Consider the following 17,242-nt stretch of genomic DNA (forward strand, 5'->3'; position numbering starts at 1 on the left):
TACAACTGGCAATGAAACAACTGACCAACTCTTCCTCAAGACTCCACAATGAGGAGTGAACACTTGGTGCAAAGTGCCATTCAGACATAGCCAAAAAATACTGAGTATCACTGCAAAGAGAGTCAGAGTCAAACAGACCCTTTGGTCCAACTCATTCATGCCCACCAAGTTTTCCAAAATAAACATTTGCCTGCACTCAGCCCTTATCCCTCCAAACCTTTCCTGTTCATGTCCTTGTCCAAATATCTTTCAAACCTTTCAAATGTACCTGCATCGACCATTTCCTCTGGCAATTCATTCCATATACTTATTAAATCTTTTTCCTCTCACCTTAAAATTATGCCCTCTAGTTTTTAACTTCCCAACCCTAGGGAAAAGATCTTTGCTGTTTACCTTATCTGTAGCTTATCACGACTTTACTCCTCAACCTCCTACACATCAGTGAAAGAAGCCCCAGCTTATCCAGCCTCTCCTTATAACAAACTGTTCAGTCTCATTAAAATCCTTTTAAATCTCATCTGCACCCTCTGCAATTTAATAATATCCTTCCTTTAGTTGGGCGATCAGAATTGTGCACAGTACTCCAAAGGGGCCTGTAGAGCCACAACACCACGTTCCAATTCCTATACTCAATGTTTGAGCCAATGAAGCAAGCACACCAAATGCTGCCTTTACCACCCTGTCTACCTGAGACACAACATTCAATGAACTATAGCAAAAGGAAGGGAATTAATTATCAGCTTCCAATGGGCTTTTCCAATACACAGTAAAATACTTCAAGCTCAACTGTTTTACAGAACACTGACTAACAGGAGGAAGTTTAATGATATAAATTAGTGAATCAAAAAACATCAGGCAACCCAAAAGGCAAAGAGATCAGAATAACGAAGCAGTATTGAAGGAAAAAAGGAAAGATTTTCTTTATACACTGTAGTAACGGATGGCATTGACAATAAGAAAGTGCCAAAAGAGAATGAGGAATGGGGGTGGGGGGTTAATTTTAAAACCTCATAATCAAGTAAACATAAGGAAAACTCAGCAGGTCTGGCAGCATCTGTGAAGAGAGAAACAGAGTTAACATTTTGAGTCCGATATAGCTCTTCTTCAGGAAAGACCCAGGTCAGATTTCAAAATTGACCAAAAAAGTGTTTGTGTGTTAGGGACAGATTACTTGGCAGTAGTCCTCCTTCTGTACTTTAAACAAGAACCTCTCAAGAAGCGCAGATGTCACAAGTTATGGCTTGGTTATGACAATCTTTATGATGGGTTGGAGAAAAGGATCAGTGTGGGTACATGCACTTGGAGTTGATTTTTGAGACAGGATATCAAGATTTTGAAGTTATTTACAACATGATTAAATGCTACAGAGGAAACATTAATGAGCTTTAGTGTGCTTGTTCTAATAAATGTTTAGAATGTTAAAGCAAGGTTATAAGTCCAACAACTTTATTTGGAGGTACAAGCTTTCAGACTGCTGCTCCTTTGTCAGATAGCGAATGGGACAGTATCATAAGGCTCAGATTTTATAGCAAAAGATCAAAGTGTCATACAACTGATGCGATATATTAGACAAACCTAGATTGCTGTTAACAATCAATACATCGCATCAGTTGTATGACACTTTGATCTTTTATTATAAAATCTGTGCCCTATGATCTTGCCCCACTAGCCACAGGATGAAGGAGCAGCACTCCAAAAGCTTGTACCTTCAAATAAACCTACTGGACTTTAACCTGGTGTTGTGTGATTTTAAAGCAGACTCTGCAGTAATTTGTTTTAATCAAACTAATCTCAGAGCTCCCTCTGCTGGTGAAACGTACTATAGCATAACAATCTACAGAACACTGAATGCTGTTACCACCTCCAGTTTACCGCCTCAAATCATTGGGATCGTCATACGGGTGAGGATTACCAAGGAATAGGAGTGCAAAGAGAGAGAACGGGAATGCAAAAGGAAGAAGAATATATAGAATGAGATAGTATGCAAGGAAGACAATTCTGATATCAATACTGTGCACGCATGCATGCATGACAGGGTGTGTGAAAAGTGTTTAGCTGGTATAGAAACAGGATACAGTTTTGATGGACCAGCTAGCTGGTCCTTCCCTGCCTATCGTTTCTGTATGCTTCACAAAAGCCAATCAGTTACAAAGATCAACCAGAGGTGTATTTGAAAGTGATTAAAATATATTAGCACACAACTAAACAGACACTTTTTAGTACTTGCAGACAAGAAGGTTCTTTTTGTTTTAAAAAAGTTATTGCGATATGAATGTTGCTGGTTCAGCCAGTATTTATTGCCAATTCCTAATTTCTCTTCAGAAGGTGGTGGCTTCTTGAACTTCTGCAGTCTATTTAGTATGGATTTTGAATAGCTTTCAGAGTGTGGCGCTGGAAATGCACAGCAGGTCAGGCAGCATTCAAGGAGCAGGAGAATAGCATTTCAGACATAAGCCCTTCATCAGGAATGAGGCTTTTGGGTGGGGCTAAGAGATAAATGGGAGGCTGGGAAGGGGGTGGAGCTGGGGGGGGGGCAAGGTGGCTGAGAATGCAATTGGCAGATTAGGGTGGGGGAGAAGGTGATAGGTCAGAGAGGAAGGTGGAGTGGATAGATGGGAAAGACTATGGACAGGTCAAGAGTGTGGTGCCGAGTTGGAGGCTTGGGACTGGGATAAGGTGGAGGAAGGGGAAATGAGGGAACTACTGAAATCCACATTAATCCCACATGGTTGCAGGGTCCCAAGGCAGAAGATGAGACAAGATTACCTACAGTGTGGAAACAGGCCCTTCAGACCAACAGGTCTACCACCCCCCCCCTCTGACTAATGCACCTTACAACTACGGACAATTTAACATGGCCAATTCATCTGATCTGCACATCTTTGGAATGTGGGCGGAAACCAGAACACCCAGAGGAAACCCATGCAGACACAGGGAGAATGTGCAAACCCCACACAGACAGTCACCCAAGGCTGGAATCGAACCTGGGACCCTGACGCTGTGAGGCAGCAGTGCTAACCACTTAGCCACCATGTCGCCCCCAACAAGTCCACACCGACCCTCTGAAGAGTAACCCACTTCCCTCTGACTAATGCACCTAACACTATGGGTAATTTAGCGTGGCCAATCCAACTGGCCTGCACATCTTCGTACTGTGGGAGGAAACCGGAGCACCCGGAGGAAACATATGCAGACACTGGGAGAATGTGCAAACTCCACACAGACAGTCACCCGAGGCTGGAATCGAATCCGGGTCCCTGGCATTGTGAGACTGTAGTGCTAACCACAGAGCTACTGTGCCACCCAATTATATTTCCTACAGCGGGGAAACAGGCCCTTCGGCCCAACCAGTCCACACCTACCCTCCGAACAGTAACACGCCCAGGCCCATTTCCCTCTGACTAATGCACCTAACACTATGGGCAATTTAACATGGCCAGTTCACCTGACCGGCACATCTTTGGATTGTGGGAGGAAACTGGAGCACCCGGAGGAAACCCACGCAGACATGAGGAGAATGTGCAAACTCTACACAGATAGTCACCCGAGGCTGGAATCGAACCTGGGACCCTGGTGTGGTGAGGCAGCAGTGCTAACCACTATGCCATCGTGTCGCCAGATGTTCTTGCTCCAGGCATCAGGTGGTTAAGGTTTGGAGATAGAGGAGGCCCAGGCATGTCTTTGGTGGAGTAGGAGGGGAGTAGAAGTGTTCAGTCTCGGGGCGGTGGGGTTGGTTGGTGCAGGTGTCCCAGAGATATTCTCGGAAACGTTCCACAAGTTGAAGTCCGGTCTCCCTGATGTAGAGGAGACCACATCGGGTGCAAAGGATATAGAAGATGATATTAGTGGAAGTATTGGTGAATTTCTGTCGGATGTGGAAGAATCCTTTGGGTCCTTGGACAGAGGTGAGAGAGAAGGTGTGGGCACAGGTTTTATATTTCCTGTGGTGGCAGGGGAAGGTGCCAGGAGTGGGATATGGGATGTGGGCTGGTGGGGGGCATGGATCTGACAAGGGAGTCGCAGGGAATGGTCTCTCTGAAACACTGATAGGGGTGGGGAGGGAAATAAATGTCTTGTGGTGGGGTCTGTTTGTAGGTGGCAGAAGTGGTGGAGGATCTTGCAATGTATACGGAGGTTGGTGGGGTGGAAGGTGAGGAAGGGAGTGGGTTCTGTTCTTGTTGGGTTGGGAGGGGTGGGGTTCAAGGGCGGAGGTGCATGAAATGGAGGAGACACACTGGAGGGTATCGTCGACCATGTGGTAGAGGAAATTGCAATCTTTGGAGGAGGCCATCTGGGATTTTTTTTAATGGTGGAATTGTCACCCTGGGAACAGATGCAGCAGAGGCAGAGGAATAGCGTGAATAGCACTGGACACGACTGATTTAACACAATATGTTGAATACTTCTTTAGCTGAACAAGCGAATACTGATAAGTGGCATTCACTCACATGACTGAGTAACATTACTGGCAAGGCTAACTGGGTTTCCACCACCATTTGGCAGGGTCACTCACTGCTAACACCTTTTCTTCTTTCACATGGTTGAGCTTCTTCCCGTTGCCATTAACTCCTTTTTTCTCCTCCTTTCTGGTTTCCACCACCATTTGGCACTCAGACAGCATTTCCAAACAAAAATAGAGTGGCACTTACCAATAGAGTTGTTTAGCTTGTCGCCTTTCTTCTTTTTGTTTTTCTTGGTTTTTCCTTTGGGCTGGGGTGATTCCGCAGTGTATTTGTTAACTTGTTGCTGGTCATTAGAAAGGGCAGGGTCACTCACTGCTAACACCTTTTCTTCTTTCTCATGGTTGAGCTTCTTCCCGTTGCCATTAACTCCTTTTTTCTCCTCCTTTCTGGTTTCCACCACCATTTGGCACTCAGACAGCTTTGGTTTGGGTGTTCCCAATTCTGCCTGACATTTGGCTGAACTTTTCGGATGCATCTCGCAAGGTCTGAAGCCCTCAGTTGGTTTCAATGGCCGTTCAGTACTCTGTTTGACCACCTGCGATTTTACCTTCTGTTTGCCATTTACTTCATTGTGGACTGAGAGTTCCAGGCTGATGTTGGCGTCTGGTTGCTTGGCCTTACCCTCCCGCTGAGATGGTGCCTGGGGCAGTCTGGGATCTTTGCCATTAGCTGGTGACTGCTGTGTTGTACTAGATTCTGGCAGCGCTTTCTGCTCCTCTTTGCTGTTTGTTTGTATCAGTGGTAGGTTGGGAGGTTTTGCTACAGTATCTGGCTGCTGGGATTTGCAGTTATCATTTACCAGATCCACAGCAGTTTCCTTTAAACGTGCATTTTGTAAAAAGCATTCATTTTTTTGGGATTCTTTAATTCTCTCTTTTTTCTTTTTCTTGGCTGATCTTATTTGCTGCAGTTCTTGAAGCCGTTGTAATTCCTGTTTTAGCTGCTCTGCCTCTTCCTGCCGTCTCTGCTCCTCCAGTAGTTGTAACTGTTCTCTCTCACGGGCTTCAGCCTCAAGTCGTGCCTTCTCTTCCTGCTGGAGGAAAACAGCAGTAAGTTTATTGAGCTAAAGCTTTTGTGACTGTTATAAAAAGGTGTATTACTCACCCCATTGTAGTTCTGTGGCCTTCAGTTAAGCTTTACACCCGAGCTAACACATTAACAATTGGGTTCCTCAACTTGGAAGTGAAAAAAAGTGACATACGCCTTGCTTTCATGAAATTCATTTTTTTTTTCATGCCTCAAGCTAAGCCTACAGAAAATATATGACTGGTTGAGACATGTATCCTCAGAAACATGTCTCTCTCTCTCCACAGTTGATGCCTGGCCAGCTGAGTTTTCCAGCATTTTCTGTTTTATTGCAGAAACCAACAATACATAAACTTTTGGCTTTTCCATATGATAACTGTATTTGAACAGTTCAGTTGCATCTCATTAGACTCAACTTGGTGACCTCTTCAATGTTCAATGGATGTTTTGCATTTTCACTTTTACACAGGTAAGTTTTATTATCCAATCAATACTGCAACTCCCAGAACCCTGGGGAAGCAGGAAGTGCAAACTGCTCACCCTGACTGAAAAACATAATTTACTTCAATATAAAACTTGGCCAATCCAATCCACAAGTGCCAATCTTTGTAATACAGAATTGTATACAATACTCTAGTTACATAAAACAGAGCTATATACAAGTTCAAGAGTGTGGTACTGGAAAAGCACAGCCGATCTGCCAGCACCCGAGGAGCAGGGGAAATCGATGTTTCAGGCATAACTCTTTGATCAGTAAAGTGAGTAGTGCTCACATTCTCCCAGCTGATTATATACAAGCTCAACATAACTTCTCCATTTTGGCAGTCAACACCCAGATTTATGAAGGAGGAGAAAATGAGGACTGCAGATACTGGAAATCAGAGTTGACGTTTCCAGCATGAGCTGATGAAGAGCTCATGCTTGGACCGTTGATTCTCCTGCTCTCGGATGCTACCTGACCTGCTGTGCTTTTGTAGCACCTCACTTTTGGACTCCTACCTCCATTTATGAAATCTAATATCCCATTTATTTTTTCCTGCTACTTTTATAAATCTAGATTAGCAAACCTAGAGGTGTCCCTGTACACTAATTTGAACAGTGCCATTTAGTTTATATTACTTCTCTCTTGTCTTTCTGTTAAATGAGAAACGCAATGTCTTTAGAAACTCCCTTGTTTCTAGAATTCAAAACTCATTAACAAGTACTCAAACCCCAAAGGCCTAAATCTAATAATGTTTAAAGCACAGATTCAACCGTTCATGCCAGCTCACAAGAACAATACCAAACTAATTTCTTTGTCTCCACACATTCCCACAGCCCAATGCCTCCTGTACAAGTCAGACTGGCCCTCAAAACTGAAGTCCTGGCAACCTTTACAGTAATACACAAAAAGAAACAAGTACTAACAAAGTTAAAGCACATTTTCTCCACTTCATGAGTTCCAAATGGTGAGCTTCAATGAGGATATCGTTCAATTCAATTTAAAAAATTGTAAACCTACAAAATTGCAAAAAAATTTATTTTGAAATTTTCAAATGCAAACACAAATAAAGTATTTTACTTTTATGTGGGAGTCATTTATAAGCCACAAAATTCTGATGCTGAATTTATTTCCAATGTCTTACCCTATACAAAACATAATTTGGTCAAGACAACTGACAAATATATAACTATTCCACAATGGAGAGGCAATCATATTGATAAACTGGCAACTTAATATTCCCAACTCTATGAATAAAGATGTTGAAATAGAGGTTATAAAAGAACATAAGGAAACCTAAAAATGGATATGAGTAAGATAGTGGGCAAAATTCTGGCAGATGGAGTATGTGAGAAAATAGTAACCCCATCTACTATGACAGGAAGAGTAGAAAAACAGCATGTTGTTTGAATGGAAAGAGATTGCAGAATTCTGCATTACTGAGGAATAGGAGTGTCGTGAATCTCAAAATGTTAGTATGAAGGCACAAATGGAATGTTGCTGTTTATTACAAGGGGAATGGAACATAAAACTAGCAAAGTTTTGCTCTGGTTGTACATGGCATTAATAATGTTATGTGCAAAGTTACAATCCCCTTACTTTATGAAATGCTGACATGGAAAGGAAAGGTCAGACAGGTTGGAACTGCCTAGACCTACATTAGTTGCAGAAAAGATTGTAGAGAAATATAATATGTATGTTCAAAAGATGAGATGAAACAAGTCATTGAATTTGGACAAGGAATTGAACACCAAATGATAAATACAATCAAAGGCTTCCAGCATGGATGGGGATCAGGAGAAACTTTTTCTCCCACAGGACGCTGGGCCTATGGAACACTCTCCCATAGGTTGAAAGTTTCTTTGTTGTAATATCTTTGATGGGAAAACAGCATCACTGGCCTTTTCTGAGTGCCCTCAAGGTTCCAAGCCATGTTTTTGAACCATTACAGTCCATTTCATGACAGCAGAACTTTATCTAATGGCAGGGAGGGGAACAATAATATTGTTCAAGTTCAGATTTGTATGTGGCTTGGAGAGGAACCTGGTTGTGTTCCCATGTGTCTAATATCAAAGTTGGTAGGTTTGGAAGCTGCTGTCAAAGGAGCCTTGGTGAGTTGCTACCATTTATCTTATAGATAGTATGTACAGCTGTCACTGGTGATGGAAGGGATGACTGTTGAAGGCAGTGGAAAGGATGTAAATCAAGTGTACTGCCTTGTCCTGGATAATGTTCAAAGTAGTGGGATTACAATAGGTGGCACAGTGGCTCAGTGGTTAGCACTGCTGCCTCACATCGCCAGGGACCCGGGTTTGATTCCAGCCTCAAGTGACAGTCAGTGTGAAGTTTATATATTCTTCTCGTACCTGCTTGGGTTTCCTCGAGATGCTCCATTTCCTCCCACAGGCCAAAGATGTGCAGATTAGGTAAACTGGCAATGCCAAATTGCCCATAGTGTTCAGGGATGTTTAAGTTACGTACATTAGTCAGGGGAAATATAAGGTAATACAATAGAGGAATGGGTCTGGATGGGTTACTCTTCGGTGGCTCAGTGTGGACTTGTTGGGCCAAGTGGCCTGGTTCCACAATGTAGGGATTCTATAATGCTTCTATAATACAACATCTTGTACAGAGCACTGAAAAGGACTACATTATCCAACTGAATGACAACCTTTGTCTCAGTTAGTAGAATTGCAAAAGACTGACAAGGGGCCTGTAGTATGGAGAAATCTCTTACCTTTCGCTGTTTGTGCCGTGCTCGTTTAGCTGCCCTTGTGCTGCTGACTGGTTTAGATTCTGTGCTATTTATAAATTGCAATAGGTCTTCCACTTTTCGATGATCTACTATCTGCTCCTTCTCAAGGATCTGGTCTGCTTTCTTTGGCTGTTCTTCTTTTCGCTTTGTGAGTCGTAACCGGAGTTTTTCACGCATTTCTGCATAGTTTCTACTTGTCGGTGCAGCAGGTGGCTGAAAGACATGGGCAGTAACATTTAGTTGCAGGCCATGATTTGTTAGTTGTGTTAATTCAAATCAATGATAAAGTTAATGAGATAGCAAGTTTAAACCATCACGCAAAGAAAAATCATATACCATTAACAAAATCTGCCAATTAATTGTTGCTGCTTTTGCAACTGCTAGGAAAATGAATCATAAAAGCACTACCATTGAATCAAAGATCACATCTACAAGCTATGCAATGCACAACCTTGACAATCAGACATTATGCAAATTACTTTCAGCTGTTTATATATAGTTACTTTGGTTGAAGTTATGAACCAAGTCAAGACATCAAAAACGTGCATTTGAAAGGAAGTAGAAAACTGGCCTTTGGAAGTGCGCTATGAATTTGGTGCATATATAACTGAAGCTTTTATTCTTCCTCAATTCTGTGGCAATGCAGCCAAACTTGATTGTGATGGTGCGAAGTGTACTGCATTTGGCATTGAAGCTTACCCACCTGCCTAACTCCCCAAACACTTTGTCAAAATTAGGAAGATCAGAACTCCCACCCATGATCTCTAACTGGTAAACCTTGCATCATGGGATAAACACAAAATCTCACACGTGGTTACAATGGTTTAACAGAACCATTAACACTGGCAAGGGTCACAAATGACTAATGGCCCTTCAGGTGAGACATTCCTCCCAAGCAATCACCACTTTCAGAGAATAACAAATTACAAAAAAATTAAAACCAAAAAGCCTCTGCATTATCACAAGAAAATGTTATACAATAAACCTTTTCTCAAAGCAACTGAAGGAGATGTGGTATAAGGCTACATTCTGATCCTGTCCACCTCGTCCTAACCTCCACTGACATGAACTGTTACAAATATCCAAACACCGACAAGACAGGATCTGATGCAGGGTCAGTGAATATCTCTAATCAAAAACTGTTTAATTAGAAACATAAAGAATAGGAGGAGACCATTCACCCCACTAGTGGCAAATCCTTTATATCGATGCCAGATTGCTGCTCTCCTCTGATACACCTCAACATTGTAAGCACCTAAAAATCTATTTTTTAAAAAACAATATTCAGAAACATTGCCTCCACAATGTTCTGTCGTAGCAAATTCCAAGAATTCACTACTCAGTGAAAAAAATTCTCATCTCTGTCCAAAACGGTCTACTGCATATCTTGGAAGGGGGAGGGGGGGGGGGGGAATATCATCCCTGCATTCAGTCTGTTCTACTTTGTCAGAATTTTACATGTCAAGGAGATCCTCTCATTCTTTACTCCAGTAAAATCAGGTGAAATCTTTCCTCATACGACAAACCTGCACATTGCAGAAGTCAGTCTGGTGAACTTTTGCTGCTGTCCCTCAATGGCAGGTGAATGTTTTCTTCAGTATGACCACCAAAATTGCTCATACTCCAGCTGTGGTCTGACCAAGCACAGGTGCTTGTTTCTGTACTCAAACACTCTTGCAATGAATGTCAATATACCATGTGCCTTCCTAACTCTTAGTTGAACCTGCATGCTTGTTTTCAAGATGTGTTTCCCAATTTATCACCATTTAAATAATATTCTGGCATTTTGTTTTGTCCAAAGAAATGGGCAATTTCATATATCTAGTTTATACTGCGTCTGCTAAATATTTAACCACTCACTCAACCTAAACTTTCCTGAAGCCTCAAAGCATTCCTAATCAATCACAGTCCCACCTAGTTTTTGTCGCTAACAAACTTGGAATGTAACCTTTCATTCCCTCATACAAATTCTTAACATACATTGTGAATAGCTGGCACCAACATTGCCTGCCTTCTTCACTGAAGCTTTTACTTCAGAAATGACTCATTTATTTATTTTCTGTCTGGTAACAAATTCTCAATCCATGCTGGTATATTATCATCAATCCCAAGTGATCTGATTTTATACACCAAGATTTTATGTAGGATTTTATCACTTTCCAAAAATCCAAATACACCACATCCACTGGTTGCCCATATCCATTCTACTAGTTATGCCCTCAAAAAAATCCAATAAATTTGTCAACGACTTCCCTTTCATAAATCCATGTTGACTTTGAGAGATCCCTTTGATGTTTAGTAAGTGTTGCCTCTACTCTTGATCCTAATCTGAGTTGGAAGGGCACTTGTATACAACGTGACTATTACTTGTTGCCAGGTTCTGCTGCCAGAATTAATCTGTACAATCCTCCTCAACCTAAAATAAGTTGTACAATTTCTTTACTCAAATAAGCCTGTTGGATTCATCTGCCACCATGGGACCAGTGAAAATAATTCTATTTGTTTTAAAATAGTGATGGAAAAGGATAGATAGGATCTAAAAGTTAAAGGTCTAAATTAGAGGAAGGAGACTTTTGACGGTATTATGCAATAACTTTCATAATTTGATTGGGGGCAGATGTTCGCAGGTAAAGGGATGGCTGGAAAACGGGAAGCCTTCAAAAATTAGATAGAGTCCAGAGACAGTATATTCCTGTTAGGGTGAAAGGCAAGGCTGGTACCTGTAGGCAATGCTGGATAACGAGAAAAGTTGAGGTTTTGGTTAAGAAAAAGGAGGAAGCCCACTTGCCTGCCTTTGGCCTACATCCATCCAAACCTTTCCTATTTATGTACTTATCTAAATGTCTTTTAAATGTTTTGTAACTGTATCTGCATTCGTCACTTCCTCTGGCAATTCATTCCACAGACAAACCACGCTGTTTATAAAATTAGATTTTCACTCATGTCCTTTTTAAAACTTTCTCCTGTCACCTTAAAAATGTACTCTAGTTTTGAACTACTAGGGAGAGAATAGGGCCCCTCAACGATTGGCAAGGCGGTCTTTGTGTGGAGCCGCAGAAAATGGGGGAGATATTAAACAAGTATTTTGCATCAGTATTTACTGTGGAAAAGGTTATGGAAGATATAGAATGTAGAGAAATAGATGGTGACACCTTGCAAAATGCCCATATTACAGAGGAGGAAGTGCTGGATGTCCTGAAATGCATAAAGGTGGATAAATCCCCAGGATCTGATCAGGTGTACCCTAGAACTCTGTGGGAAGCTAGAGAAGTGATTGCTGGGCCTCCTTCTGAGATATTTGTATCATCGATACTCTCAGGTGAGTGCCAGAAGACTGGAGGTTGGCTAACGTGGTGCTACTGTTTAAGAAGGGTGGTAAGGACAAGCCAGGGAACTATAGACCAGTGAGCCTGACCTTGGTGATGGACAGATTGTTGGACGGAATCCTGAGGGACAGTGTATTTGGAAAGGCAAGGACTGATTAGGGATAGTCAACATGGCTTTGTGTGTGGGAAACTTGATTTGAGTTTTTTGAAGAAGTAACAAAGACGATTATGAGGGCAGAGCAGTAGATGTGAGCTATATGGACTTCAGTCAGGCATTCGACAAGGTTCCCCATGGGAGACTGATTACCAAGGTTATATCTCACGGAATACAGGGAGAACTAGCCATTTGGATACAGAACTGACTCAAAGGTAGAAAACAGAGGGTGGTGGTGGAGGGCTGTGACCAGTGGAGCGCCACAAGGATCAGTGCTGAGTCCACTACTTTTTGTCATTTGCATAAATGATTTGGATGTGAGCATAAGAGGTACAGTTGGTAAGTTTGCAGATGACACCAAAATTGGAGGTGTAGTGAATAGCGAAGAAGGCTACGTCAGATTACAACAGGATGTTGAGCAGATGGGCCAATGGGCTGAGAAGTAGCAGATGGAGCTTAATTCAGATAAATGCGAAGTGCTGCATTTTGGGAAAGCAAATCTTAGCAGGACTTATACACTTAATGGTAAGGTCCTAGGGAGTGTTGCTGAACAAAGAGACCTTGGAGTGCAGGTTCATAGCTCCTTGAAAGTGGAGTCGCAGGTAGATAGGATAGTGAAGGCGGCGTTTGGTATAGACAATAGACAATAGGTGCAGGAGTAGGCCATTCTGCCCTTCGAGCCTGCACCACTATTCAATATGATCATGGCTGATCATTCTTAATCAGTATCCTGTTCCTGCCTTATCTCCATAACCCTTGATTCCACAATCCTTGAGAGCTCTATCCAACTCTTTCTTAAATGAATCCAGAGACTGGGCCTCCATTGCCCTCTGGGGCAGAGCATTCCACACGGCCATCACTCTCTGGGTGAAGAAGTTTCTCCTCATCTCTGTCCTAAATGGTCTACCCCGTATTTTTAAGCTGTGTCCTCTGGTTCGGCACTCACTCATCAGCGGAAACATGTTTCCTGCCTCCAGTGTCCAATCCTTTAATAATCTTATATGTCTCAATCAGATCCCCTCTCAGTCTTCTAAACTCAAGGGTATACAAGCCCAGTCGCTCCAGTCTTTCAGTGTAAGGTAATCCCTCCATTCCAGGAATTGACCTCGTGAACCTACGCTACACTCCCTCAATAGCCAGAATGTCTTTCCTCAAATTTGGAGACCAGAACTGCACACAGTACTGCAGGTGTGGTCTCACCAGGGCCCTGTACAGCTGCAGAAGAACCTCTTTGCTTCTATACTCAATCCCTCTTGTTATGAAGGCCAGAATACTATTAGCCTTCTTTACTACCTGCTGTACCTGCATGCTTACCTTCATTGACTGCTCTACAAGAACACCCAGATCTCTATGTACTGCCCCTTTACCTAAATTGATTCCATTTAGGTAGTAATCTGCCTTCCTGTTCTTGCCACCAAAGTGGATAACCATACATTTATCCACATTAAACTGCATCTGCCATGCATCTGACCACTCACCTAACTTGTACAGATCACCCTGTAATCTCCTAACATCCTCATCACATTTCACCCTGCCACCCAACTTAGTATCATCAGCAAATTTGCTAATGTTATTGCTAATACCATCTTCTATATCATTAACAGATATTGTAAAAAGCTGCGGTCCCAGTACTGATCCGTGCGGTACCCCACTGGTCATTGCCTGCCATTCCGAAATGGAGCCGTTTATCACTACTCTTTGTTTCCTGTCAGCCAACCAACTTTCAATCCAAGTTAGTACTTTGCCCCCAATACCATGCGCCCTAATTTTGCTCACTAATTATGCTTTCCTTTACTTGTCAGAGGATTGAGTACAGGAGTTGGGAGGTCATGTTGCGACTGTACAGGACATTGGTTAGGCCATTGTAGGAATATTGCATGCAATTCTGGTCTCCTTCCTATCGGAAAGATGTTGTGAAACTTGAAAGAGTTCAGAAAAGATTTACAAGGATGTTGCCAGGATTGGAGGATTTGAGCTATAGGGAGAGGCTGAACAGGTTGGGGCTGTTTTTCCTGGAGTGTCGGAGGTTGAGGGGTGACTTTATAGAGGTTTACAAAATCATGAGGGGCATGGATAGGATAAATAGACAAAGTCTTTTCCCTGGGGTCGGGGAGTCCAGAATAAGAGGGCTGAAGTTTAGGGTGAGAGGGGAACAATGTAAAAGAGACCTCTTTCACAGAGGGCGGTACGTGTATGGAATGAGCTGCCAGGGAAGTGGTGAAGGCTGGTACAATTGCAACATTTAAAAGGCATTTGGATGGGTATATGAATAGGAAGGGTTTGGAGGGATATGGGCCAGGTGCTGGCAGGTGGGACTGGATTAGGTTGGAATATCTGGTCAGCATGGATGGGTTGGACCGAAGGGTCTGTTTCCATGCTGTACACTTCTATGACTCTACTCCATCCTACGGGAAAGGCCTTTGCTATTCACCTTATCTGTGCTCACGATTTTATAAACCTCTGTCACCCCTCAACCTTCTATGCTTCAGTGAAAAAAATTCCAATCTATTTTTATAACTCAAACCCTCCACTGCCATCAACATCCTAGTAAATCTTTTCTGAACCCTTTCCAATTTAATAGTATCCTTTCTATAGCAGGCAACCAGAACTGTACATAGTGGGGCCTCCTGTTGAGTACTAATGTCCTATACAAACTCAACATGACATCCCAATGCCTGTACTCAAAGGTCTGAGCAATAACGGCAAGCACGTTAAATGCCTTGTTAATCACCATCTACGCATTCAAATGGGGCATCCACAAAATTTAAAACCATTACAGACTTCACTGAGACAGCCATTTCTTAATCGAAAAATGTTGAGCCAAACTAGGTGAATTTTTCTCAACTAATTTTACTCCATCAAGCTTGAGCCCGAGACTTGTACAACAATCAGTGATAACTGAACCAGATACTTCTTGTAAGAGAACGGAACTGAAGTTGTACCCTCAGTCTGTAAAGGTTCCCCGGTGTACGTTCTCTGTCTAGCCAAGGTCTTGTGCAAACTTCTGAGTTGGAGCCCAGAGCGAATTTTGTTAAAGATTGGTTCTGCGATCACTGAAATGGCTGCACCGGTATCGACCTCCATTACACCAAGGTAACTATATAACCAGATGTTTATTTTGATTGGTTGCGAGCAACATCCAAATCAGATGTAGATGTACTTTCCAGGGTGTGCACTCTCCTGGATACTGGCCTATGAATTCTCTTATTCCACTTCGGTCTAGTGGGATTTTTTTGCTGTTTCCACATACTGGCAGCAGCTACAATGGCTTTCCAGCCTGAATCCTGAAAAAGGGTCAACTGTTCAGCCAAGGCTTGGCTTTGTTTTGCAGGGTTTTGCCGTGGTCTGACCTAAAGCCCCTCTAATCAGAATATGTCCCAAGTGTGGCTATGCAACTGTTCGCACTCAAGTGGTGCTCCCCAAGCTCAGTTGGACTAACAAGGATGTCCACTTCCATTGGAATTCCCTGCAAATGCCTTTGCTCCACTTGCCGCATTTTCCAATGACAAAGCCAGTTATACTGCCTGTTTGAAGTCCACTTGGGCTTCAGCTAGTAGGCGCTTTTACATGGATGCATCATTAACCCCACTCTGGTCATAGAACATAGAACATAGAACATAGAAGAATACAGCGCAGTACAGGCCCTTGGGCCCTCGATGTTGCGCCGATCCAAGCCCACCTAAACTACACTAACCCACTATCCTCCATATACCTATCCAATGCCCTCTTAAATGCCCATAAAGAGGGAGAGTCCACCACTGTTACTGGCAGGGCATTCCATGAACTAACGACTCGCTGAGTGAAGAACCTACCCCTAACATCAGTCCTATATCTACCCCCCCTTAATTTAAAGCTATGCCCCCTTGTAATACCCGACTCAATACGCGGGAAAAGGTTCATACTGTCGACCCTATCTAACCCCCTAATCATCTTGTACACCTCAATCAAGTCACCCCTAAACCTTCTTTTCTCTAGTGAAAACAGCCCCAAGTGCCTCAGTCTTTCCTCATACGATTTTCCTTTCATACCAGGCAACATCCTGGTAAACCTCCTCTGCACCCGTTCCAATGCCTCCACATCCTTCCTATAGTATGGCGACCAAAACTGCACACAATATTCCAGATGCGGCCGTACCAGAGTCTTATACAACTGCATCATGACCTCAGGACTCCGGAACTCAATTCCTCTACCAATAAAAGCCAGTACGCCATATGCCTTCCTCACCGCACTATTTACCTGGGTGGCAACTTTCAGAGATCTGTGTACATGGACACCAAGATCCCTCTGCTCATCCACACTACCAAGTATCCGACCATTAGCCCAGTACCCCATCTTTTTGTTATTCTTCCCAAAGTGAATCACCTCGCACTTAGCTACATTGAATTCCATCTGCCACCTTTCTGCCCAGCTCTGCAGCTTCTCTATATCCTGCTGTAACCTGCCACATGCTTCCTCACTGTCAACAACTCCTCCGACTTTCGTGTCATCCGCAAACTTGCTCACCCAACCTTCTAACCCCTCTTCCAGGTCATTTATAAAAATGACAAACAGCAATGGTCCCAAAACAGATCCTTGCGGAACACCGCTAGTGACGGCACTCCATGAAGAAACTTTGCCATCAACTACTACCCTCTGTCTTCTTCCATCCAGCCAATTCCTAATCCAAACCTCCAACTCACCCTCAATGCCATATCTCCGTATTTTCTGCAGTAGCCTACCATGGGGAACCTTATCGAACGCCTTACTAAAATCCATATATACCACATCTACCGCTTTCCCCTCATCAACCTCCTTCGTCACCTTTTCAAAGAATTCAATAAGGTTTGTGAGGCACGACTTGCCCTTCACAAAACCATGCTGACTATCCTTGATCACATTATTCCTATCTAGATGTGCATAAATCCTATCCCTTACAATTCTCTCTAAGACTTTGCCCACAACAGAAGTGAGACTCACCGGCCTATAGTTACTAGGGCTATCCCTACTCCCCTTTTTGAACAAGGGAACCACATTTGCTATCCTCCAGTCTTCTGGGAC

At 42.9% G+C, this 17,242-nt stretch overlaps 1 protein-coding gene across 3 annotated transcripts in view; it reads right to left on the reverse strand.

The window, feature by feature from the left end:
* The window catches only part of fam193a (family with sequence similarity 193 member A), a 233,831-nt gene that overhangs the window by 7,620 nt on the left and 208,969 nt on the right, over positions 1–17,242 (reverse strand). For 2 of the 3 annotated variants that reach the window (XR_015751345.1, XM_043704026.2), the window contains exons 19-20: positions 8,708–8,938; positions 4,650–5,496 (exon numbers count right to left, since the gene is read on the reverse strand). Coding sequence is in view for 2 of the 3 variants with exons in the window: in XM_043704026.2 (XP_043559961.2) it covers positions 4,650–5,496; positions 8,708–8,938 (1,078 nt within the window). In the remaining variant the exon portion in view is untranslated. The remainder of the gene's footprint in view (positions 1–4,649; positions 5,497–8,707; positions 8,939–17,242) is intronic. The other variant, XM_043704036.2, reaches the window with a different exon arrangement.

The sequence above is a fragment of the Chiloscyllium plagiosum genome, unplaced genomic scaffold (genome assembly GCF_037043375.1).
Source record: "Chiloscyllium plagiosum isolate Xiang-an unplaced genomic scaffold, Cpla_swu_hap1 HiC_scaffold_2, whole genome shotgun sequence".
Taxonomy (NCBI): Eukaryota; Metazoa; Chordata; class Chondrichthyes; order Orectolobiformes; family Hemiscylliidae; genus Chiloscyllium; species Chiloscyllium plagiosum.